Below are 23,468 nucleotides of genomic sequence, written 5' to 3'. Positions count from 1 at the left end.
GTGGCGGCCCCCAAACCCTGACAGTGACTCTTCTCCCTAGCTCGCCAGGTCAGGAGTAGATCTGGGTCTCAGGACAGCTCAGCCCTTTCCTTGTCTCTGCCAGCCCGTCCTGACCACACCTTCAGCGGTCTTTCAACAACCAAAATGGCCCTATAGAAGGCGCTGTGCTAAACAGTCGTGTCTGTGGAATCCCACAGCCCACGTCTTAGCTGACCGTGTGTCCCCTTGCTGGGCATTCATCTGAATGAGACACAGAAGAGCCCCCAGAGGGGTTAGCATGTCAGTCAATAAGAGAAGCCTCTTAGCAACCTGAATCGGAGGAGAGCGGGACAGAGTGAAAGTTGCTGCCATGTCTCTCTAATTTGCCTTCTGTCATTAATTGCTTAAATGAAAGTGTTTTTTAAAAAAATCTAGGGAATTCCCTGGCAGTCCAGTGCGTAGGAGTCCACGCTTTCACTGCTGAGGGCCCAGGTTCGATCCCTGGTCGTCGGGGAACTGGCATCCCGCAAGCCGAGCGGTGCGGCCAAAAAAAACAAACAAAAAACCTTGTGTTTTTAGTACCCAGTTTTAACAATTCTTTAAGGAACTGGCAAGGACCACACCAAAAAAATGAAAGACATCTATATATAAAATCTTTATTACGGGCAGTATTGGTCCATACACTACACAATACCAACAGTACAAGTTTAATCTTTCAAAATCATCATTTAAACAGCAAAAGACCAAGAAATAAAATTTGAGTCAACGGATTATTTTTCAAAATATTCTCAATGCACATTATCCTCAATTCCCTTATTATAGTGAAACATACAAATACAGAAAAATACCCCATTTAACATATACTAGTGTTAAATGGTTATTTGGCTTAAAATCTGAGTTAAGAAAATCCTTTTTAGCAACCTACATACAGATAAGTAGCAAACTTTATTATATTAGACAAATTTATTCCTCTTAAAACATGTGAAGAACTTCATCCATCATGTGTTCTGATCCTAGTACAGTGTTTCTCTCTCACCATCGTGATTCTTATCTGAAGGACCAACTCAAGAAGTCATCCTCAACATAACCTTATCCTCTTCCCCAACACAAGTCATCCAAAAGTCTGTTCAACAGATGGCAACCAGTAGCGGTCACTTTGCCATTTGATGCCGTGAGAGCCTGGCCAGACCTGTCAAACAGCCCGTTTTCCTACCTACTGTGGGTTGCTGCTCAGGAGGGACGAGAGACGCCAATACAAGCAGAAAATCTGCAGCTCCTCTGCTACGTGCCTTACAACACTTTCAATTTTTCTGGTCAATGCTCTGATTAGGTAACATACATAAAAGCCAGCATATTAGTTTAAATCTTTAAACAAAAAACTATATTTTCCAAAGTCATTATCATTGGGGGCAATTAAGTGATCTTTTCGTGCTTTGTTGAGCTTCATCTTTAGGGCATCTCTTCTCTCTTCCCATTCATGAAGTTCAGCATTGCCATGTGCAAATTTACAGCTGCTTCCTTCCGTGCAGGTACCATTCATATACCTGTTAGGACAAGTCAGCTTGGTAAGCGTCCACCAGCTTGGTAAGCGTCCACCAGTTGTTTATAAAAATCTTTAAAATGTGCTCTTCACTACCTTTATGGTTTGCATTAAACTTTTAGCTCGAAATCTTAATCCTAGAAAAATGAATATTTTATTGCCTTGACATCTACAATAATTAGTACTTTATTTAAATGCACTATTTAATGAAAAATACAGATTGCTGGGGAAAAAAAGACTATGCTCCTTCTTGATGCAGTGGAAAGAAATCAGAAGGGGCAGGAAGTAAAAAATATCTTCAATAATTCTCTGTATCACATGGCTCTAAGTCTGGAAGTCAAATAGAAACAGCAACAACAAAATGAGGAGCAATTCAAAATGATCTAGCTTTTCACTGAAAAATTTTCTAAGTAAACTTAAAATACTAATGTTTTCCTTTGACCTGAGAAAGTTCCAGATTTATACTTGGAATATAATTCAAAGGCAGTTTCAAAACTGATGAACATCTACTACGAGAAAGATTATTGTGAAGGGTCAGAGAATCTCCACTGCCATCTCAGAGATCGTTTGGGCAAGACTGAATGAACTTATTTCCCTATTTGGTTGTCTTTAAGACTTTCACACCAGTACCGGCAGACTAGTGAATCTTTTCATGTAACGCAGAAGAGTGAAGAAATGTTCAAGGAGCAACTAAACTTTAAGTTCAAATCCTAGCATCCAGGATTAGAAGATTTTATCACCCAGATACTCTGTCTACTCACAAGGTCAGCAGTTTTCATGTGGGAAACTGAAGAGACCCACGTACCTATCGCAAATACTAAAATATCCTGTTGGAAAGCGGTGCTGCCAGCAGTACTGGTCATCTTCAGTGTGGAAAACCTTCTCCTTGTGCTTCTCTGAGGAGATGTGGCCCTGCCACTGCTTCTCACTGTTACAGTTCTTCCCACACATCCAGCAGTGGAAGTCCACCTAGAGTGCACGGAAGACACGCATCCCATCAGTGGCTGCTGTCTGTGTGGCCCCTGACGGGTCACATGTGTTCAGGCACCAGAACAACTAGAAACGACTCCACCTAAGACCCAGACTCTACTCTTGGGGAGCCCGTCCAGTGGGGGAAGCTGGGTGAGAACATAAAACTCAAAGTCAAAAGCAGGACCAAGGAGAGGGTGGCCAGCACACAGGAAACAGAGAGCAGGGGCGATGGACTGGGCCAGGGGTCCAGGCAGTCTCTGGCAAGGAGCTGGTGTGCAAACAAGGGAGTCTGTGGGCAGGACAAGGGGCCAGGTTCAAAAAAATTCCGGGGAGGATTAATACCACGAGGGAAAGCAGAGAGGATGTGAAAACCCGGGACTCGCCCACTGCAGAAGGATGAGCAACTCGATCCTTGCACATGAACTGAGCCCCTACTATGGGCCAGGACTTGTGCCAGGGGCCAGGGAAGTACACGTGCTGGGAAGACACCACCCTGGGGGCAGAGACTCACACATTAGGAACCCTGTGCTCCCACATATGCAAGCATGCAGTAGTATTTGAGTAGTATTGACTATTTCCCAAATGCCCTGTAACACTGGGTAAGGACAGGTTCGCAGAGACAGGTCAACCTCATGACCCAGCAAGTTGGGGTGACCCTGGCTCTGGAAACCCTGGTAGTACTTAAGAAAAGGTGGTGAGGGGATCAGTGCTGAGCCTTGGCAGAGAAAGCAGAGTTCACAGGGCGTATCATGCACAAAGACGTGTCCATGACCCGCATCTGAATGACTCAATATGGAGAGGGGACAAAAAACAAAACAAGAAACAAGGAGCAGAGTAACGCATACGCCTGTTAGTTTAAAAACAACATGGCAGGCAGAGCAATAGGTTAGGAATAAACAGTCCAAGATATGTAAACATGGCCTGGAAAAATATACACTGGATCTGGTCCCTCTGGGAAAGGGGGACAACCGGGGTTCCAACTTTATCTGTGACATTTTATTTACTTTACAGAAGCAAACACAACAAACTAACATCGGTTCACCTGGGATGGTGGGTTCAAGACAGTCATTATACTACCCCCTTCACTGTTTTGAAACATTTAAAAGACAGACAGAACAGTAAAAGACCACAGGTGACTAAATGTCTCTGTAGAACCCAGAGGCAGAGGCCAGACTGCAGGACGGTGATAAGAGAACAAGAGGACTTGGGGGAGGGGGGATCCCACATTTCCTGAGCACTTTCCGTGGCCCAGCACTGGGATAAACCCGCAGGCTCATCACACTTCGTGGCTCCATCACAAGCAGCCCCCTCAGAGACGTTCAGTAACCTGCCCAGTGTCACAGGCTAGTAAGGAGAGGGAAGCAGGACTCAGACTCACAATTTCCTGGCTCCAGAGTTGGAAGGAAGATCCAGGAAAGCCATTTTTAGGATGAAGAGACTTAAAGTAACAGTGGAGAGCCAGCACGGAGAGAAGATGGAGATAAGGGGGAGGGCAGAGCGGGGGCGAGGGAGCCAGATTTTGGAGAAGGTGGGAAAGAAAAGAAAGGCCTGGAAGCAAAGGTGAGGGGCACCAACCTGGGGTACTTACAGTGACTTCCGCGTAATCGGTCGGCATGTGAATTTGTTTTCCATTTTCTTTGTTTGACTGACTGGCTACATCATCGCTTTTCTCATTTTTTTGGCTCTTTAGCCAGAGTTCATAAAACTGCTCCATATCTTGTACTAAAGAAAAATGAACTCCTTTCAGCAGCAAATATTTAAATACGCCATTTAAATACACACAAGAACACGCGCTCTTTCTGTATCAGTCGGTGCAATTTTCAAAAGAAACCTGAGAGGGCTCAACGGAAACTGATCGTATTTAGACACGGAGAGACAGTCCATTTCCAGACTCTCAGGGGTAAGAACCAAGTTCAGGACTGTCAGACCACAAAAGTTAGTTTTCTTTTTTTTTTTAATAGTTAGTTTTCAAGATTAACTCCCCCCTGCATTTGCAAGACACTATGGGGGTGTTTAAAATTCAGAAACCATTTCAAGGGCATTGCTGAAAAGGAAGGCCTCGGCACGGCTTCACGATGCCCCATGTTAAACACTTGCTACCGCTGCTGTAACCACACTGGCTACTTACACAGCTCCTCACTGTCTACTGAGAAACCTACTGTAAGGACCGAGATTCTGACCCTGATGGGAGCCTGTCAGTTGAGCCACAGTCCCAGAAGACCGACATGCTGGGGTGCAACTTACAACAACACAGCCATGACCAGGTGCTGGGCAGTGGCTGCAAGCTACTGGAACAAGTGTAGCTGGCATTACCGTCAAGCGATAAAACCACGGTTTCTCAACCTCAGCACTGCCAACGTTCTGAGCCAGAAAACTCTTCGCTGTCGGTGGCAACCTTGTGCGTGTAGGATGTTTAACAACACCCCTAGCCTCTACCCACTAGCTGCCAGTAGCACAGCCCTACAAGTCATGACAATGTCCAGACGTTGCCAAGTGTCCCCAAGGGGAGAGAGGTGAGTGTGTGGCAAAATTCATCCCCAGTCGAGAGCCACTGAGTTTAAAACAAAATCTGGTAATGAGGATCTGGTCAAAACTCGGCTTTACTGCCTGCCTAAGTGTTTCTAAGATTAGAGGTAAACTAGGAAATTCTTCTTCCTTCAGACCAGTGGTAGCAGGAATCACTGCAAGAGCCCTGATTTGCAAGGACACCTTCAGTAAGGCCCAACTCTATGTCCCCACTCCAAGCAAGAAGGAGTCCTGTCCACACAAGTCACTGCATTTTTACATGGTTGAAATACGGTAGGTGACATGCTTAAATCAGATGGCTTCTTGTAATCCAGAGATCACAGATCTTAAGCAGTCGGTAAATTTCCATCAGTTTACTTAAGACTGAAGAAAAATAATCCTGGTAGCAAAACCTTTCCTGGTTGGAAGTGAAAGTTTGTCTGAGGCTCCTCTCAAAGGCTCTCACAATAAACCTGACGTTTGACCAAGACAAACATTCTCTCCTCGGGCCTTCGAATCTGGGCCTGTTCTACCAGGAAGGGCTCCTTGAAGAGACCTCCAGTTATAACCTGATTAATTCAGGGGTGACTGTTCACAAAAGGAGCTCACGGAAGGACGGAACTTCCCCAGACCATGAATCACGCCTATGACATCAGAGGATGCTGACCTATGTATTTGTATCTGAATCTGACCTAAGCAAACATGATCGGAGGTCAGACTCTGCTTCACTGATAAAATGGTATAATGGTTTAGAACGCAGACTGCTTTCTGTGTGCACAGTAAGTTGGCCTATTTACAGAGAGGAAAGAGACTTTCAGGCAAGCTAGATTTCATGGGTGTCAAGGCCACGGTTAATCATCAACTTACTCCCGTTCTCTTTCATGTAGGTCCACACTTCTCGTTCCTCAGGACTGTGAGCAAAGGAACAGTTTCCAACATACTGACATTTTTTCCCAGAAGCAATATGATTGCACAGCTGTATTAGAAAAATAAGAACATGCTTTAAGACAGAGTACCCTTAGTAAAACTGCCTAATTTTTACATTTAAGCAAAATAAATATTATTATCCATGCTGATGCCGAGAACATAATTTTAAAAGATTAATTTGCTTCTATTCAAATTGACTATAAGCCCCCAATACATGAGATGATATTAAGCTTTCTGTCTCAAAACTTTTCAAAAGAAAATTTCCAAAAGAAAGTTAAGTATGAAACTGGAATATGGAGCATTTTCTTACAAGGAAGTGTCAACAAACTCATTGATTCAGAGTATCTGCTTTTAACACAGCAGAACATTTTATCTCTGCAATGCAAGTCTCTGGCCCCCTCAGTCTGAAGGATCCTACTCTCCCCTACCTGACACCCAGGATGCCTCCCTGTCAGCGCTTGGGAAGCGATAAAGAAACCGCAGACTCCTCCAAAGGTACTAAACAGTGTCAGAAAAAATCTCTCGGACATTTACTTATCACCAATACTGGCAGCTAATCTTGGCCATCATTCACTAGCTATGCGTTGTTCAAAGACAATTATTCCACTAACCAGGCCATCCAGTTATACAGCGTTCAAATAATACCTCTTCTGGTTATTTGCATTTTTATTTTACAGAGTAAATACAGTGTACTGGTAGGAAAATAAAGTGAGAGCAATCAGCAGAACACAGACGCCCCTAAGACCCATGACTATTAAGAACTAGGAAAACCACTGTCACCAAGAGCTCAGTCTTAGGTATCATCAATGTACTTGTCTCTATAGAGCATAAACCCTAGTATAATTAATTGTTAGCCTATTTTAATTTATCCGTGTTTCAACAGGAGCTGGCCCTATATATTAGTTTACATAATAGTAGATGCTTAGCATTGACTTTCACTAAAAATCAAGAAGTAGTCAACACTTAACACTGCTCCTTTCCTCCCTCGGACCAACGTCAGGGACCCCCACCCCTGCAACCCTTACAATTTTCTGCATGAAGTCAATAGTCAACAAAACATTCTTGTGATAGACTGTATTATATTCTTTTCCCAGTCAATCCCCATTAAGTACTTAGGTATTACTAGGTAGACATTTACCATCGTCTTTCAAAACTCAACGATAAGGAGCAGGGAGAAGAGAAAATAAAGGAGAAGGCCGCTCTGTGCTGGGTTTTTACACAACACCATCTCCTGTATCTTCCCTAGGATGCAATTATTCTCATTTACAGATGAGCAAACTAAGGCTGAGTAACTTGCCCTTCGGGCAGACTCTGAAGCACATGCTCTCTCCACCTCACCACACTGTCTACGCACATACAAACAGAGTACTATTTCTTCTTTTAGAAAAAAGATCCCTTAGCAATACCTAGTATGGTAGGAAAAAGAGGAAATAAGCTCCTGTAACATTGCAAGGTAGAACACCACGTCCAAGATGAGAGAATAATCAGTGGTCCTAGGCAGCTGCCTCATGAGCTAGAATTGTTCCCAGTCGTCTTAGCAAAGTTTTGAGGAATACGCCCATAATCTCCACTATCTTTTGAAGCACAAGATATCAATGGTTCCAATAAACCTTCCTCCCCTCCTACATAACCCACGGATTAAATCACCCAAATCTGGGGCTGAAACCACTGTGGATAAACACAAACACACCACCTCCTTCAAAGACTGTCCTTATAACTTGTATAAGTTTTACAAAAAGCAAGGTACCCTGGGTGATGGGAAATTAACCCTCCTCTTCCTCAACTCTCTGGCAATTGGGAGAGGGAGCCTCATTACATGGGGATTCTGCAATCCACCTGCACTGCTTCTCTGGGCAAAAGGCTCTCTCCATACTTCCTCCTCTGCGGCAGAAAATTTCCGCCCTATCAGCTCCAAGTGTCCCTTGCACAGTGAAATCCCTCCAGACCCTCTCTCTTGTGAAGAGGCAAGTTGGGCCAGCTCCAGGGCTTTGCCCAGACAATCATCTTTAAGACCGCGTAAGGCACCAGGGGGACCAAGTTGAAACGTGCTACCTAGTGAGTGAAATGCTACCCACACATTAACACCACACATTGGTGTTTTCATTCTAAGGGCTTTTGAGGAACATATTGCTCTAACATGGAGCATTTTTCCTTTGGGTTACTTCAAGAAAATCCTATAATGTTGGGCATCCTTTAGCGAGCATCCATTGCTTCAGTGAAAGAAACAGGCGTGATAAAAATAACTCATCAACAGCATCCATAATAATACGGAAGGCCCTGGGTTTGACGGCAAAGTTGAGGAATCAAATTTAAATGAAATTCTCTCCTGTTTGCTCCCAAAGTAATTCATCTGGAATATAAGCTGAGCCTTTTCTCTAGTTCATTGTCTACTTACTTTTCCTCAGTAACTCATACGATTCCAATCAATCTAAAGACTGTCCCAGAACCACATATTCAAAAGGGGAAGGAAAACGAAAGGACCACTTCGATTTCATTAACATGATGAGCATTATTTAAAGGGTACCAGTTTCCATCTGAATTACTACTACTTTCTAATGATTTGAAATGCCTAATAAAAAAAAAGTGGCTTAAAAATTACGTATGTACATCAAACTGTAAAGGCATTTGTTTCTTTGTGGGGAGAGGACGGATGTTCATCCACTTCTTACGTTCAATAGACATCACTCTCATCGCACGACGATCTTTGGTCCACCTAAAAAAAATGGAGTTCAGAAAAAACAAAAACACACTGGCAAAGGCATAATATAAAGGGGCAGGTACAAAGTTTGTACCTAAAGGACCAGAGATTTTTTTCCTCAACCCTTCTAAAAGAAATGCCTTATGATTCTGTCATTTCATTTCCTGTCGATAATTATAAACAAACATTCCCTACGAATCCTACACACGGAAATGATGAAATACAGGCAAAACACTTGAACTGTGTGCAGAATTCTTAGCTACTAAATTCTAAAAATCTCTTCCCTTTTGCTTTGCAATTATTCCTAAATTGTCTACTTTCCTTTGCTCTCTTCAAAGTCTTAATCTTTTTTCTTATATGCATGATTTTACACCCATGAAACAGATCATGATGATCAGGCACTATTTCCACACACACACTACTTACGAATGCCTTGCTTTTGCACTACAATATTTTCTGTTTTTGTCTGGTTCAATGACTTGACCATTTCTCAGACACTGAGCACATACAAATTTTATCTTCATGTTAAGGGATCCAGGCATTATTTGATTGCCAAGTACCTTAAATAATTAAAAGATTAGTTTTAATTTAACAGAAAACCAGTTTTCTGAGAACACAATCACCATGCATTTTTTTCCATAAAAGCATACAATTTCCGTTTTTGTCTGGTTTGATGATTTGACCACTATATATATATGATCTGATACCTAAAATCTCCAGTTCTCCACCCAAATGCAAGAGAATATGATAAAAGCAGATTACAGATGCCAAACCTCAATTTATGAAAGTCAGCTTTGGAGTTAATGACTAGGATTTTTGGCAGGGAGGGGAAGGAGGGTAGTTGGGTAAAGCAGTTTGGCTGGCCGGTAAGCAAAACTACAAACACAATCCACCTTCCTTATTCCAAGGATCCCCATAGCGCGAGACCCCAACTGTTTTGCCAATTAAGCTGAATAAGAAAACTGTATCCTACAGTCTTTTTTTGGCCATGGCGCTCGGCTTGCAGGATCTTAGTTCCCCAACCAGGGATCGAAACCGTGCCCCCTGCAGTGGAAGCACAGAGTCCTAACCGCTGGACCTCCGGGGAATTCCCTATCCTACATGCTTGGTGGGTATTATGGGATGCCTTTTTTTCTTTTATATGATCAACTAAAATTCAGAATTTCTTTTTCACATTAAGAATTACTCAACTGGGGCTTCCCTGATGGCACAGTGGTTAAGAATCCGACTGCCAATGCAGGGGACACAGGTTCGAGCCCTGGTCCGGGAAGATCCCACATGCCACAGAGCAACTAAGCCCGTGCGCCACAACTACTGAGCCTGTGCTCTAGAGCCCGCGAATCACAACTACTGAGCCCACATGCCACAACTACTGAGCCTGTGCGCCTACAGCCCGTGCTCTGCAACAAGAGAAGCCACTGCGATGAGAAGCCCGTGTACTGCAACGAAGAGTAGCCCCCCACTCGCCGCAACTTGAGAAAGCCCGCGCGCAGCAACGAAGACCCAATGCAGCCAAAAATAAATTAATTAATTAATTAATTTTTAAAAAATTAATCAACTCAATAAACTTTAAGAAAGTAACTGGACTGTATGTAAGTTTTAACTGCATCTGCCGACAACTAACATCAATTAGGCCGTTCCAGAAAGGATCCCAAATGCAGAAAGTACACAGGAAAAAATACCTGAGCTCCGGGTACGTTTGCTTCCAAATTTTGCCAATATCGTTTAGATTCCTGGGCAATAGCATCATGTGAGATACCTGGGAAACACAGAAGCCTTTTTTTAGGTCCTCTACACAATAACAGGCCACCAATCTAGGCACAGTCAGACTCAATTCTTTAATTAACCCCACTTGGCATAATCTGTTGCCAAGAATGAACATCACATTATTCCTTCAAAATGGAATATTTACAAATATAGCTCTTGGTGTCTTCCGAGGAATATTTCTTCCTCACAATTCCATACTTCATACATGAACTTGTATCAGCAATTACTTATACAAGACCACACTCAAAATAGGCCACTCTAAAGATGAAGTGACTACATGGTTTAAAGCTCAGGATAAAATCAACAGTGTTGCCACACCAAGTTGTTGGAGAAGGGTCTCCAATACCACTTCATAAACCCTGACGCTCTTGGGGAGACATTTCTCAATCACACACAAACCTACTTGTTTCATTTTGCAATATCCAGACTTTCAATTCTACAAGACTGTGTGCATAAAAGCACTCGTCTTCCCTTAAACAGCCATATCGAACCTCATGTCGGCATAAATCAAGCTGACATTGACCATGGAAAGAACGTATTTTGGAGTATTTTACTGTTGTCTCTCGCAAAATGTGGACAAGGCACCTAAGAGGAAAAGGGAGTGACACTTTACTATTGTTCTGCCATAGCTTTAAAAGAAACGTACATACACATATAAAATGTAAAGCTCTAGACTGAAAACACATGTTAAATCTTTTTCAGAAAAAATAAATCACTGTATGCAATTGTTTTACTGGGGAGGGGAGGGGATAATTATATGTTAAGCTATAAAATACCTAAATCCATGTCATGAGAAGCTATAAATCAGTATTGCTTTTCTATATTAAATTTCAATTAAATAATTCATTTTAAAATTCTCAGCAAAACCTATCAGCCATTTAAAAATAGTCACCATCTTTCAAAACAACAACAAAAGGAGAGGGGGAATGCCTGAGCGGATACTACTCTGGTTTTATTTGGATCTAAAAAGAGACTCTGTGTTGTCACTATAAAAATTAGAAACTACCAACATACTTATTGTCTTCAAACTCATGCTTTGTAACCGGATGAGAACAAGAAGTAGAATTATCTTTGTTTCTTTTACTTATCATTCTAGGCTTATGATCAAAACATTTCTGAAACAGAGAAGAAGAATTATCATGAAAACATAATATGAGATAGAACTTCCGTGCCATGCTTATGATGTACATACCTATACATTACAATGCTTACACCAAATAACACTGAGTAAGTACGAAGTCTTAACAGTATTCTTTTGGATAATAGCAGTAGCTACCATTGCTGAGCAGATGCTTTATCATATGGCAGGACAAGAGCTAAGTACTTGATACTTCTGGGCTTGCGGGTAGGAAGCTACCACCAGTTTCACGGCAGAAAGTAAGGTATGGAGAAAGTACCTCACAAAGGAATATAAATTCTCCAAGATGCTCTTGGAGCAGTTTGAACACGCTAAGGTTGATCTTTCCGTTGCCACCAAAGAAAGCCTCCCTGCTGAATGCTCCCTTTCGCTCTAGCGTCCAGACATCTATCTCTTCCTGGCAATAAGCGAATGTGCAGTGGCCCAAATATCTACATTCCTCCTCGGCAGCAACATCTAGAAAGACAGGGAATTAAAAGACATTTAAAACACAGACCGTTGTTTTTTCAAAGCCAATGAATATTAAACACGCTTAGGGAGACTTCCCTGGTGGAGCAGTGGTTAAGAATCCGCCTGCCAGGGCTTCCCTGGTGGCGCGGTGGTTGAGAGTCCGCCTGCCGATGCAGGGGACGCGGGTTCGTGCCCCGGTCCGGGAAGATCCCACATGCCACAGAGTGGCTGGGCCCGTGTGCCATGGCCGTTGAGCCTGCGCGTCCGGAGCCTGTGCTCCCCAACGGGAGAGGCCACAAGAGTGAGAGGCCCGTGTACCGCAAAAAAAAACCAAAAAACAAAAAGCAAGAATCTGCCTGCCAATGCAGGGGACACAGGTTCGAAACCTGGTCCGGGAAGATCCCACATGCCGCGGAGCAACTAAGCCCGTGTGCCACAACTACTAAGCCTGCACTCTAGAGCCCACGAGCCACAACTACTGAAGCCCACGTGCCACAACTACTGAAGCCCACGCACCTAGAGCCCGTGTTCTGCAACGAGGAGCTATCGCAATGAGAAGCCCGCGCACCTCAACAAAGAGTAGCCCCTGCTCGCCGCAACTAGAGAAGGCCCGCACGCAGCAACAAAGACCCAACGCAGCCAAAAATAAATAAATAAATAAATAAATTTATGACAACAACAACAAAATATCAGAAACGTTTTTTTTTTAAAAAAAAACAACACGCTTAGGGCATCACTTGAATTTTTATAACAATTCATGGATAGCTTCAAACCATGATACGCGTATTACAATGTAGGGATGGTATTAACTCTTAAAAAAGAAACCAAAAAACCAGCACCACAATTCTAAATTATTTTTATTTCAGACGGAAAAAAAGCCTTGATACCCGGATGTACGCCACCTAAGTTTGAAAAGTCATTTAGGTACATTCAAAGCTCGTTCGGGTGAAGTGGTCTGATAAAAATGAAAATACTAAGTTCTCTCAAAAACAACTTAAAAGAGCAACATTTTCAAAGCCTTAGTTCAGTGTTCTGATTCTGTTTAGACCATGTCAGAGAACCCAAAGTTTGAGACAGTTTTCTGTTTAAAACCTGGGGAAATCCCCATTTCCATAAATAACTATAAAACACCCACAAGACAGCAAGTTAAAAACAAAGGTAAAAATGATATAAAAAATACTAATGTCTCAATCCAAGGAACTTTCTGTTAACTCTATCTAAAACATTTCTAGTTACAGTAATACTGGAACCATTATAACAAATGTAGCAAATCATTTCCCGCTTAGGCGATGTACACCAATTAAGTAATTATAGCATATACCTTTACATATGTAATAAGGTCCTTCGTAATTTGTTTTTGTTGGTCTTGGACGTATTTTTTTCCATGATTTATCTTCAACATTCTTTATCCTACCAATTAAAATATCTTTCTTACATTTATGATCTATATTAGCATGGTAAGTGAAATCCATTAACTTAGGGCCTGAAAAAGATGTAAAAAGGATTGCTCATATGCACAAAAAGTATCATTTCATTTTACAGGCACATTTATAAGCAGATGTGAGCAGATGGATTATGATTATTAAATTCCCATTAAAAAATCCCATCTTCATAACCCCCAAATGTAAACAAGCTATGGCAGTAACTTTTGCCTTTCGTGCTGTTTGTCAGACAAAACAAAGATCAGGACAAAACACCAGTCTTCCCAAAACATAACCCTTATTTAACTATTAGCATAGGAGTTTTGACGGCTTTTAAAGGTAAAGAACGCATTTAAATAAGCAACTAAGAAAGAAAATTAACTTGGGTCGAGTTTAGAATAAATTGTGTTCGTATCACTTGACTTAGGGGTAAAGATATGAAATAATCCAACAGAAAGTACTTTAATTTTCACAAACATTATGGTCAGGTAAATATTCTATTCCATATGATTCTATACATAAAATTTTATCAAAGGAGAGCAGCGGCCTATCCTATTAGACTCCAAAGGTCCCTAATCAATAACTGCTGCTTCTTTAGAAAGAACTCAGAGATTGAAGAATCACAAGGGCTGGTGTTTCCACAGGTATCTACAAATTCCTAAGAACTCTCAGGTTACTGACTGCTTTAATCCTGTCTGCTCCTTTGTTTGGTCCTGACCTGATTTTACGAAACAGATCTGGCAAGCTTGTCTCAGTTCATGGGTTCCTTCAAGGGGATGTCTTGGGGTCACTGAAGAAGGTGGTTTAGTTACTGCACTTCCAAAAAAGTTTCCGAAGTCATTCCTAGGGTGACTTGACATTCCCAGGAAACTCTCAGAAGCAAACAAACTGCCTGGTCCATTCATCTGCAAGAAGAATTAAGAAAACAAAAAACAAAAAAAACAAAAACAGCCAACAAATATTGCACTATCACTAAAGAAGGAAACAGATGCATCTGAAAAATAAGACATTCTGCACAGACTGAAGTTGGGACTATTCTGTCCTTACTGCGTTTCTATTTAAAAACCATTTCCTTCTACATTTTCCTCTTTTGGGTCTCTAGGCCCCTCCCCCACTTTTTTGGATGCTCTATGAGTTGTTATAAGTGACGGGTAGTTGTTCTGCTTCATCAGCCAACACGTTTTTCACGCCCTGATTTTGTATTTCCTTGTCGTTCAAGCTGTGCTAAAGCCTCTTACACTGCCTGCGACTGTGATTAATTTGCTATGACAGATCCAGCCTTAAACACAAAGCATTTATTACTGGATGTTCCAGAAGAGTCTTATTTTAGCACTCTTTCCCACAGCACACACAAAACTTCAGGGAGATTGGTCACGTTCATTCAAATAACTCAGTTACTTAAGTAAAAGACCTATTTGCAATTTAAGCGACGTATTTACAAAAGAGGAAGTGGCACTTACAAGTAAAAGGGAAGAATTACTGTTGTTAAGCGGTGTTCCCTCTCTAGAAGTTGAGGTGGACAGATCTAAAATAATAAAAAAACTTCAACAGACCTTTTCATTCTAATCATGTAATAAGAACATCAGGGCTTAGTAGCTAACTGTGGCTTCCCACGTTATTTTCCCATCCCAATTCCAAGAAGCTTTCTTGCTCATGATTGACACCAAAGAGGGCTATGGAGTCTTTCCTTTCCTCTAGAAACCAAGGGCATAAATAACCCTTAGACAAACAAATTTAGATAAAAAGTGATTTTCAGAGACATAAGCTAAAGGCAGGGCCTACCAAGTGGGACTGTTAAAAAGACTAAGAAAATAATTCGTATTCAAAATGGGAAAGGAGCCTCTCCTTTTGAAAATATGAAGCAGGAATTCATCATAACATTAAGAAAATCAATAAAGTTCAATTACTTTCTTTTTCTTAGTCTACCACTCAGTTACCTTCTCTCTGCCCTTCTGTCTCCCACAAATTTTAGTTTCTTCAGTTGTCAATCTTTAAATCAATTATTTTGATTTTTATCCCTTTAACCATAACAAAGCCTCACCCAAATATGAAGATTTTTATTGTTATTGTTTAAAGTATATATTAAGCCTAGGATTACAGAAACAGGAGTCAGGCCAAAACCTCAGCAATCCCTTGCAAAACCAAGGCACCAGGCATACTTTGCTGAGCTCAATGGATGAAGCCTAAAATAGATGGACCTATTATCATTTTAAACACTGATTTTAAATTAGTCTTAACTAAGTATTTGCCTAGTTCAGAATTTAAAAGGATAACCTGTCTTTAAGACCCTTTAGATGGGGTATCCCTTTTTTAGAGAACACATTAAAAGTCATTTCACCCCCCAAAACAATAGACACCCAGCTTAACAAACTATCCTACAAAAAAAACCAGTGCCACATACATTCCTACTCTCAGGGCTTTGATTCTTGATCTCCACAATGGCACAGTTAAGTCCAGGTGAATTTAAAACAGGAGGGTTTAGATTTTAGACCTACAATGTATTTTCAGCTACAATAAAAATAATTCAAGTACCAACTATCTGGAGTTAGTTAAACAACAGTCAAACCAAACTGTCTTTTTTAGAAAATGAACTGTAACTGTTTATATAAGTGGCTCGAGTCTTACCTCGTTTGGATTCGCTCATTGAAAATGAATTTAGAGAAGAACAGAAATCTTCTAAGGATGAAGTCAAAGGCGGATACAGCTCCGAGAAGGAGGGTGCAGGCGCGTACCTCGCACCGATGGGCAAGGCGCCCAAAAGAGACGCTGAGAAGGGGATGCTCGGAGCGACGCTGGCTGTTGGGAGGGGGCCTCTGACTAAGGCTGATGGCTGGAGAGGAAACAAGACCGGATTAAAGTCCATGAAACTCAGTTCCAAGCGGGCCAAACTGCTTTTAATATCAGCGTATAAAAACGATTTACTTCACTGGGTGATTTTGTTACATAACAAAGTTGAAATCAGTATCAAGACTCAGTGGCAGAATCCAAGCTACAGAGCTGATTTCTTCTCAAGCCTACTTTTTAAAAAGGATGGAGATGTGATGTCTAATATTGCTGTCATCCAAATAAGACGTTCATGGTTCATTTTCAAAACTTCCTTAGGATTCCCTACGTGAGAGCTGGCTTCATCAAAGAGGAACTGTGAGGATGTGTGTGGGGCTGGAGTGGAAGGAAGGGTCCTGAAGAGAAGGGAGCTGGAGCAGCCTGGAAAAGTGGGGACCATCTTTCTGGAGATGTGAATGTACAACCTCACAAGAACAAATGGAACACTACCTTGCCCCTCCCCCACACAGTGAGGATTTTTGGAGAGCTTCCATGTGCCTTATACTATGATAAATCATATACCATCTATTTAATCCTCCTAACCCTCTGAGATGTATCCTACTAGGGCTGCCACGGTACAGATGAGAAAACAGAGGGACTGAAAGGTGAAATAACCTGCCCAAGATCAAAGTGGTAGGAACCAACCCCCCATCTGTCTGCCTTTTACATCTTCTCTCTGTCAGCTCCACGGGGACATCGCTGGTTTCACCAACCCTGGAAACCAGCTCTGAGTTTCCCCCCCCATCATCATCCTACTGCTGCCACTATTTTAATATACTTCATGGCAGGAGTCAGTGAACTTTTCTATAAAGGGCTGGATATTAATATTGTAGGCTTTGTGGACTACACGGTCTCTGTTACAACTAGTCAACTCTGTTACTACAGTGTCATGAAATATTTTCATGTGTCTTCAAATATTATTATTATTTTTTTTTCTTTCAACCATGTAAAAATCTAAAAGCCATTCTTAGTCCGTGGGCCATACAAAACAGGCAGCAGGCCAGATCAGGCCTGTGGACCAAAGTCTGCTGACACTTGCTTTATGATACATGGTTACAGGAGAATTATCCTTAAGGAATGAGAAGTCCTTAATCCATGAATTCATTTTGCCTTACATGTCAAATGCCTATTCTTTGTCAGAAAGTTAAATTTACCGTTCCTACCGTTCCTAAATTCCTAGCATGCTTCCCTTTTTTATTTAAAGAAATGACCAAATTAACCAGTTACCACTGGAAAATGACAAAAGTAATTTTCAAGAAACCCAAAGCTTACTCTATAGTCAATACTAAAAATATCTAGCAGGTTATACTACGATTAAAAAAAAAAAAAAAAGCCTGCCTTCAGAAGAAAGGAGTCACACTGAAATTTACCATAACAGTTTCATTAGTTTCAGGTGCAGAATCAAGGAGGTCATCTATTTCATCTCCAAGGACCATATCTCCATCATCTAAAAATGCTTCCGGCATACTGTAGGGGATCTTTCCTCCATTTGCCAACACTGTCGATGGCAGAGACTCTTCCACTTGCAGTGGCAAAATAGAAGTTAAGGGCATAATGGGAACTGAGGCCAGCTCATTTCCAACTTGGTGAGAAAAACTGGATGCAGGTATAGAAACAACAGGAACAGCTTCTTGCCTCGGAGTTAATAAATCTGTAACGTGGATGGACATGTACTCACTTATTTTCAGTGTATCTATGTAATACTAGTGTTAATAGACAACAACAGAAAAAATGAAGAGCTAGGTGAAAATATGAAAGCAATTATAAAAATAAATAGATACAACAGTGAAAGCAATTCAAATAAAAGAGTACAAGTAATCCTAAAAATAATTTGTTTTGCACAGGAATAGATATATTGACTTGTGAAAACTTCTCCTTCTTTCTCAAAACTCCTAGGCCCCTTTTGGATGGAGCTACTAGAGGGTGGTGAAGCCACAGCGGGTATCGAACGACTGCTCACTGACATCCAGTACTCTCACTCACTCACTGGCACATCCAGAGGCACAGAGGTGGTTTCTGAAGTTACTCTTGTTTTAATACTAATAACCACACAGCAATCTTATTTGACAACACTATAATGTACATAACGTCTAAGGCTGGCACTTTTCAGATTAAGAGGATGTGTGTGAAAACGTACCTGGCTCAATATCTTCCACAGAACAGTTCAAAGCCTAGAAATTAAACCAAATAATAGATCATAGTATTTTCAGGACTCTAAACCATAAAGCAAGCTATAAAACTCACTCTAAGAGAGCAATGCAGGTTCTCACATTTGACTTCCTTCCAATTAAGACAGAAATAAACAAAACATGTAAACCTTTGTAATACATGGCGTTAAACGGTGCTGGCCTACTGGCACTTGCTTCTTGTGGCCCAGTATTTCTCAAAGGATAGTCAGGAGCCTTCTAGTTCCAGAGGGACTAGTCTAGCCACCACTCTCTCCCCAACTCACAGTGGCATAGTCGCAGCTCTAAGAACACTTACCTTTAAAAAACAACTTGTTAATTATGTTTAACCCAATGACTCCTAAAATTAGTATGTGGCCCTGACCCACTTTTTCTAATAAAACCTAACATCTATTAAAATCCTGTAAAATGCTCCATTGGCCTTCAGGAAATGCTGATGGAGAGTAACAGATATTACTTGAGTTGTTTGTTTTCTTTTTCTAGGGCAGGAAGCTCTGGCCACTTTTGTGTTTGAGGAATAAAAAGGTCTCAAAATAGACACAAACCAAAAATATTAGAAACAAAACTACTAATGCTTCTATCTTTTCTTCTTTTTTTTTTTTTATTACGATTCTTACAAGAGTAATAACCTTACCTTTGTAGCCCCATCCCCAGGAACTGTTTTTAGTGAGAGCTGAAAGAAAATTAAGAAGCTAATTTAAAACCAGAACTGACTCCAAGCTACAAAACAAAACAAAAAAATACCTTATGGAGAGAACTCCACCTTACCTCAGTTCTAACATATGCTTTTCTTATTTTAAATCCCAATTTCTGAGCTAGTTCTTGAGTTAGTTTTATTACATGTTCATCCTGAAAAAAGTGAGAATATATGATTAGTGGAGGGCTATATTGACTAACTGTAAGGACGAAGAGGCAAAACAGTTCTAACTTATGCTCTGTCAAGACACTTGTTTTATGGGCAATTATTCCCAACTGCAGCAGGTGGGTGGCTGGCTGGAAGATGTAACTTGTTAAGGCCATTTCTCTACACAGAATCAATAAAATGGTTATGATGTAAATGAATGAACTAAAACATAAATTCCATACCTGAGGCACTGCCAAGGAGCACTTTGCCACAGCGTCATAAGCCTCTTTGTACCTTCCTAAATCACTTAGAGCCTTAGATTTCCGATAGAGAGCTTTGCAGTTACTGGCATTTAAACTGAGGACTGTATCACAGTCTTCTAATACTTTATCATGGAAACCCTGGTGAGGAAGACCAAATAAAGTTAGCAATCAAACAGTTCACGTCTTGTGATGATGTCTCCTTGCAAATGGAAACAAATTCAGACTCTTCCTTTAAATTGAAAGTTAGTGGTATTATTTGTCTTTTGAAAAATTATTTTCATTATGAAATTTCAAATACACAAAAGTAGAAGGAATATCGTGGCTACCCATGTAACCACCACCCAGACATCTGGCCATAAAATACCCCAGATCTTCGAGAAATAAAACTTTCCAGGTATGGCTGAGGCCCCCATGTGTCACTCGCCTGTCCTATTTTCCTCCCAGTTGTAGCTACCCCCTTTTTGGAGCTCATTAAAATGTTAAATGGAAATGTAACTCCCAAGCAGCTAGTTGAGGAGGAATATACTATAGAAAACAAATCATCAATGAATGCTTGTTAGCAAAGGACTAGGTGACAACATGGATACTTTTCTTAAATTCATGGTTAAATTTTACTGAATGTCTATAGTGAAAATTATAAGCACATCAAAATATTGCTTTCTAAGTTCAGACATGTGAAGAGCTTGTGTTAATTCTTTTGAAGGCTAACTACTGTTTTGTGCTATAAAAAAAAAAGCTCCTAAGAGAATCTTGACTAAGAAGCAAACTGTCAGCAGAGATACCTGATGGGTACCCTGTACCCATCTGTGAACACCTGTATCTTCCTAGGCTGATTTTTTTATGAGCAGACACCCCCCCACCAAAAGCCATACTCAAAAGGGAATCTCCAAGGACCAGTATCTAAGAAACAAATTATTTTTAAATCCCTAAGCATTTGGCCAAAGCTGGTTTTTCAAAGCTTGAGGCCACTCTAAAAGCAGTTAATACATCTTTCTTATAAACTGAAACTAGGAAACTGACTTTCACCAGTATACTATGTTATTGAAAACCTTTTTTCTCTCTAGAACATTGCTTTAAAAATCACACCTCGGGCTTCCCTGGTGGCACAGTGGTTGAGAGTCCACCTGTCGATGCAGGGGACACGGGTTCATGCCCCGGTCCGGGAAGATCCCACATGCCACGGAGTGGCTGGGCCCGTGAGCCATGGCTGCTGAGCCTGCGCGTCCGGAGCCTGTGCTCCGCAACGGGAGAGGCCACAACAGTGAGACGCCCGCGTACCGCCAAAAAAAAAAAACAACAACAAAAAACCCACAACTCACCATATTAGAATAGCAAGCAATACGATTTATATATAGTTTTTCAATGATTTCTTTAGGGATTAAAATTTCTTCAGACTTTGCATAATCAGCTATACTCAAAGCTTCTGAATATTGGCTCATAGAGTTGTTCCAATCACGTTCCCGATAAACATCATTTCCTTCGTTAAAAAGATTTCTCACAAGAGCACGTAAATATACCTAAGAAAAAGAAAGTTACCACTTGAAACCCTTAAAGGAACAAGTCAGAGTGTAAGCAAATTTTAATTTTCGTATCTAAAACTTCAGAGGAAATAATTTGACAGAGCAAGAAGCACTGTTGTAAGAAATGATCAAATCCAGGCCAAGTCATTGCTATTTCAGCTAGTGTTTCATCTTGCTTGCTTTTTCCAAGAAAAAATTCAATGTCTCATTATTAAGAGAAGTGCTGCAAAAGCACCTTGTCAATATTTGCTGACATTGCCAACTCTGTGCCTGGGTTAAATTCCTACAAGTGGAACGAGGATTTTAAGGCTTCTGACTAGTATTTCTAAATTGTCTTCCAAAAAGGCAACAACAATGAATACTTATAGCGGCTTGCTTCAGAGCACCTCCACCAACACGTGTGCACACGTGCGTGAGCATGCACACATAAAATCTACACATTTCTAGGTGAGAAACGGTATCCCTTTTTATTTGCGTATCTGATTACCAGCGAGGTTGAACTTCTCCACATTTTTATGGACGATTTGTGTTTCTTCTTTTGTAAATGTTCCGGTCATTTACTGATTTATGGGGAGGGGATGGCAAACCTTTTTCTTACTGTGTAAGTATACACACTCTTCTGGTGGGGGCAGATGTTCTTAAGTCCTTTCCTATCAAAGTCCTATTCAGCTCTTCTTTGTCTCATTTTACGAATTCACGTCTAAGCTGATAAAAGTAATAAAGAAAACTGTCCAGATCAACCTTTAACAGCTGAGGTGACTTGAGAGACAGGCCGTTTCACCTCCCTGGACCCCAACTGCACGTTTGTAAAGTGAAAGGATTGCTCCATGTGATTGCTAGTCCTCATACTTTACAGTTCTACGTCTGTTTGGAGAAAAGGAAGGAAGGAAGGGAGAGACTGAAATGAACGGAGAGGGAGGGAGGGAGGCAGAGAGAAAGGAGTGACATTCAGTAGCACCAAAACCCACAGAGATGCAAAGCCACAGGGGAACTAACAGTCTGCAGAACTGAGGGCCTTTGGTCCAAGACCCAGTCAGCTGGGCTTTCTCCCTAACTAACTAGATTCCTCTCTAGCTCTTTCCCCTAAATATCCAGTTACCTCTTTACTTCTGTTACAACTTCTCTTCTAAGGAAGAACAGAAGATACTCTGCACTCTCCCTCTCAGCATATTCTGTCCCCCTCATTTTCGATGAAATGAAAGCCTAAATGTAATTGTCAAGGGGCTCAAAAGAAATTAATTCAAAACTACACTAATAGAGAAAAGAAAAAATAGGACAACTGTCCAAGTACGCCGGAAAAAAACAACGTTGTCTTATATACACACGGGTCAGCAAACTTTTTCTGTAAAGGCCCAGATAGTAGGGATTTGAGGCTTTGTGAGCCATAAGGTCTCTGTCTCAACCACCATGTCGTGAAAGCAGCCACAGATAACACATTGACAAATGGGTGTGGCTGTGTTCCAATAAAACTTTATTTATGAAACAGACAGGGGGCCACATCTGGGTTTGCCAACCCAGGCTACATGTGGCAGTTCACAGGCTACTTGTGGAGTTCTCAAGCAGACCTTCCCTGAGTCCTTACCGCATACTGTTCCTGTGTTCCTGGATACGACAGCGGTGACCTAAGAAGAAGAAACAAATCAATTCTGATGATCAGGTTCTTATCAGGATTTGTTCACTCAGGAGTCATCTTAAAACTGAGGTTCTCGGGCTTCCCTGGTGGCGCAGTGGTTGAGAGTCCGCCTGCCGATGCAGGGGACACGGGTTCGTGCCCCGGTCCGGGAAGATCCCACATGCCGCGGAGTGGCTGGGCCCGTGAGCCGTGGCCGCTGAGCCTGCGCGTCCAGAGCCTGTGCTCCGCAACGGGAGAGGCCACAACAGTGAGAGGCCCGCGTACCACAAAATAAACAAACAAACAAACAAAAAAACTGAGGTTCTCATGAGCTCACCACTGGTTCAAAGCACATTTTAAAGACCTACTTCTCCTTTATGACCATTATTCACATATAACCGTAGTCATGAAAAAAAAATCTAAAACTATTCCTTTGTATTTTCTTAAGTATAACATTTTCCCTGCAAATCTACTCCTAATTAAAGACAGCCTAATTCTTCAAATGCCGAAAAAGTTTTAAAATAGCATAGAACCACTAGTACTATTTGATTCAATTTACTATAGAACAGAGGGGAAGAATGTCCCCTTCCCAGGAGGGACAAAGAGGCCTTTCTGCCTGGACATGGCCACCCGGGCTGTGGTCCTGTCACTGACGTGCTTCAGGAAGGCCAGTTAGAGACCGAGCTTCTTAACAGAAAGAGTGTGATCACAAAAGCCCTGTGTGCTGACAGATGTTGATTTTCACTCATCAGAACTGTTCTTATGAGATTAGGTTCAAATTCCTCAGTCTAACATTTTAGAGGATACTTAAGGATTTCAGCCC

At 41.3% G+C, this 23,468-nt stretch overlaps 1 protein-coding gene across 3 annotated transcripts in view; it reads right to left on the bottom strand.

Annotated features, from left to right (window-relative positions):
- Positions 1-615: 615 nt before the first annotated feature.
- Positions 616-23,468, bottom strand: part of ZC3H7A (zinc finger CCCH-type containing 7A) — a 34,760-nt gene continuing 11,907 nt past the window's right edge. For 2 of the 3 annotated variants that reach the window (XM_073792300.1, XM_033839049.2), the window contains 21 exons: positions 22,616-22,655; positions 20,833-21,030; positions 19,493-19,651; positions 19,175-19,255; positions 19,041-19,079; positions 18,358-18,391; positions 17,591-17,871; positions 16,023-16,227; positions 14,858-14,922; positions 14,116-14,302; positions 13,298-13,459; positions 11,786-11,982; positions 11,403-11,503; positions 10,792-10,973; positions 10,304-10,380; positions 9,048-9,181; positions 8,531-8,636; positions 5,864-5,972; positions 4,080-4,213; positions 2,325-2,488; positions 616-1,523 (listed from right to left, as the gene is read on the bottom strand). In XM_073792300.1, coding sequence (XP_073648401.1) covers positions 1,334-1,523; positions 2,325-2,488; positions 4,080-4,213; positions 5,864-5,972; positions 8,531-8,636; positions 9,048-9,181; positions 10,304-10,380; positions 10,792-10,973; positions 11,403-11,503; positions 11,786-11,982; positions 13,298-13,459; positions 14,116-14,302; positions 14,858-14,922; positions 16,023-16,227; positions 17,591-17,871; positions 18,358-18,391; positions 19,041-19,079; positions 19,175-19,255; positions 19,493-19,651; positions 20,833-21,030; positions 22,616-22,655 — 2,845 coding nt within the window. In that variant the 3' untranslated portion in view covers positions 616-1,333. Of the gene's footprint in view, positions 1,524-2,324; positions 2,489-4,079; positions 4,214-5,863; positions 5,973-8,530; positions 8,637-9,047; positions 9,182-10,303; positions 10,381-10,791; positions 10,974-11,402; positions 11,504-11,785; positions 11,983-13,297; positions 13,460-14,115; positions 14,303-14,857; positions 14,923-16,022; positions 16,228-17,590; positions 17,872-18,357; positions 18,392-19,040; positions 19,080-19,174; positions 19,256-19,492; positions 19,652-20,832; positions 21,031-22,615; positions 22,656-23,468 lie in introns of those variants that run through there. The other variant, XM_073792301.1, reaches the window with a different exon arrangement.

This window comes from Tursiops truncatus, chromosome 15, assembly GCF_011762595.2.
Source record: "Tursiops truncatus isolate mTurTru1 chromosome 15, mTurTru1.mat.Y, whole genome shotgun sequence".
Lineage (NCBI taxonomy): Eukaryota > Metazoa > Chordata > Mammalia > Artiodactyla > Delphinidae > Tursiops > Tursiops truncatus.
The sequence above is the reverse complement of the archived record's forward strand: the minus strand, read 5'-3'. Positions and strand labels throughout refer to the sequence as shown.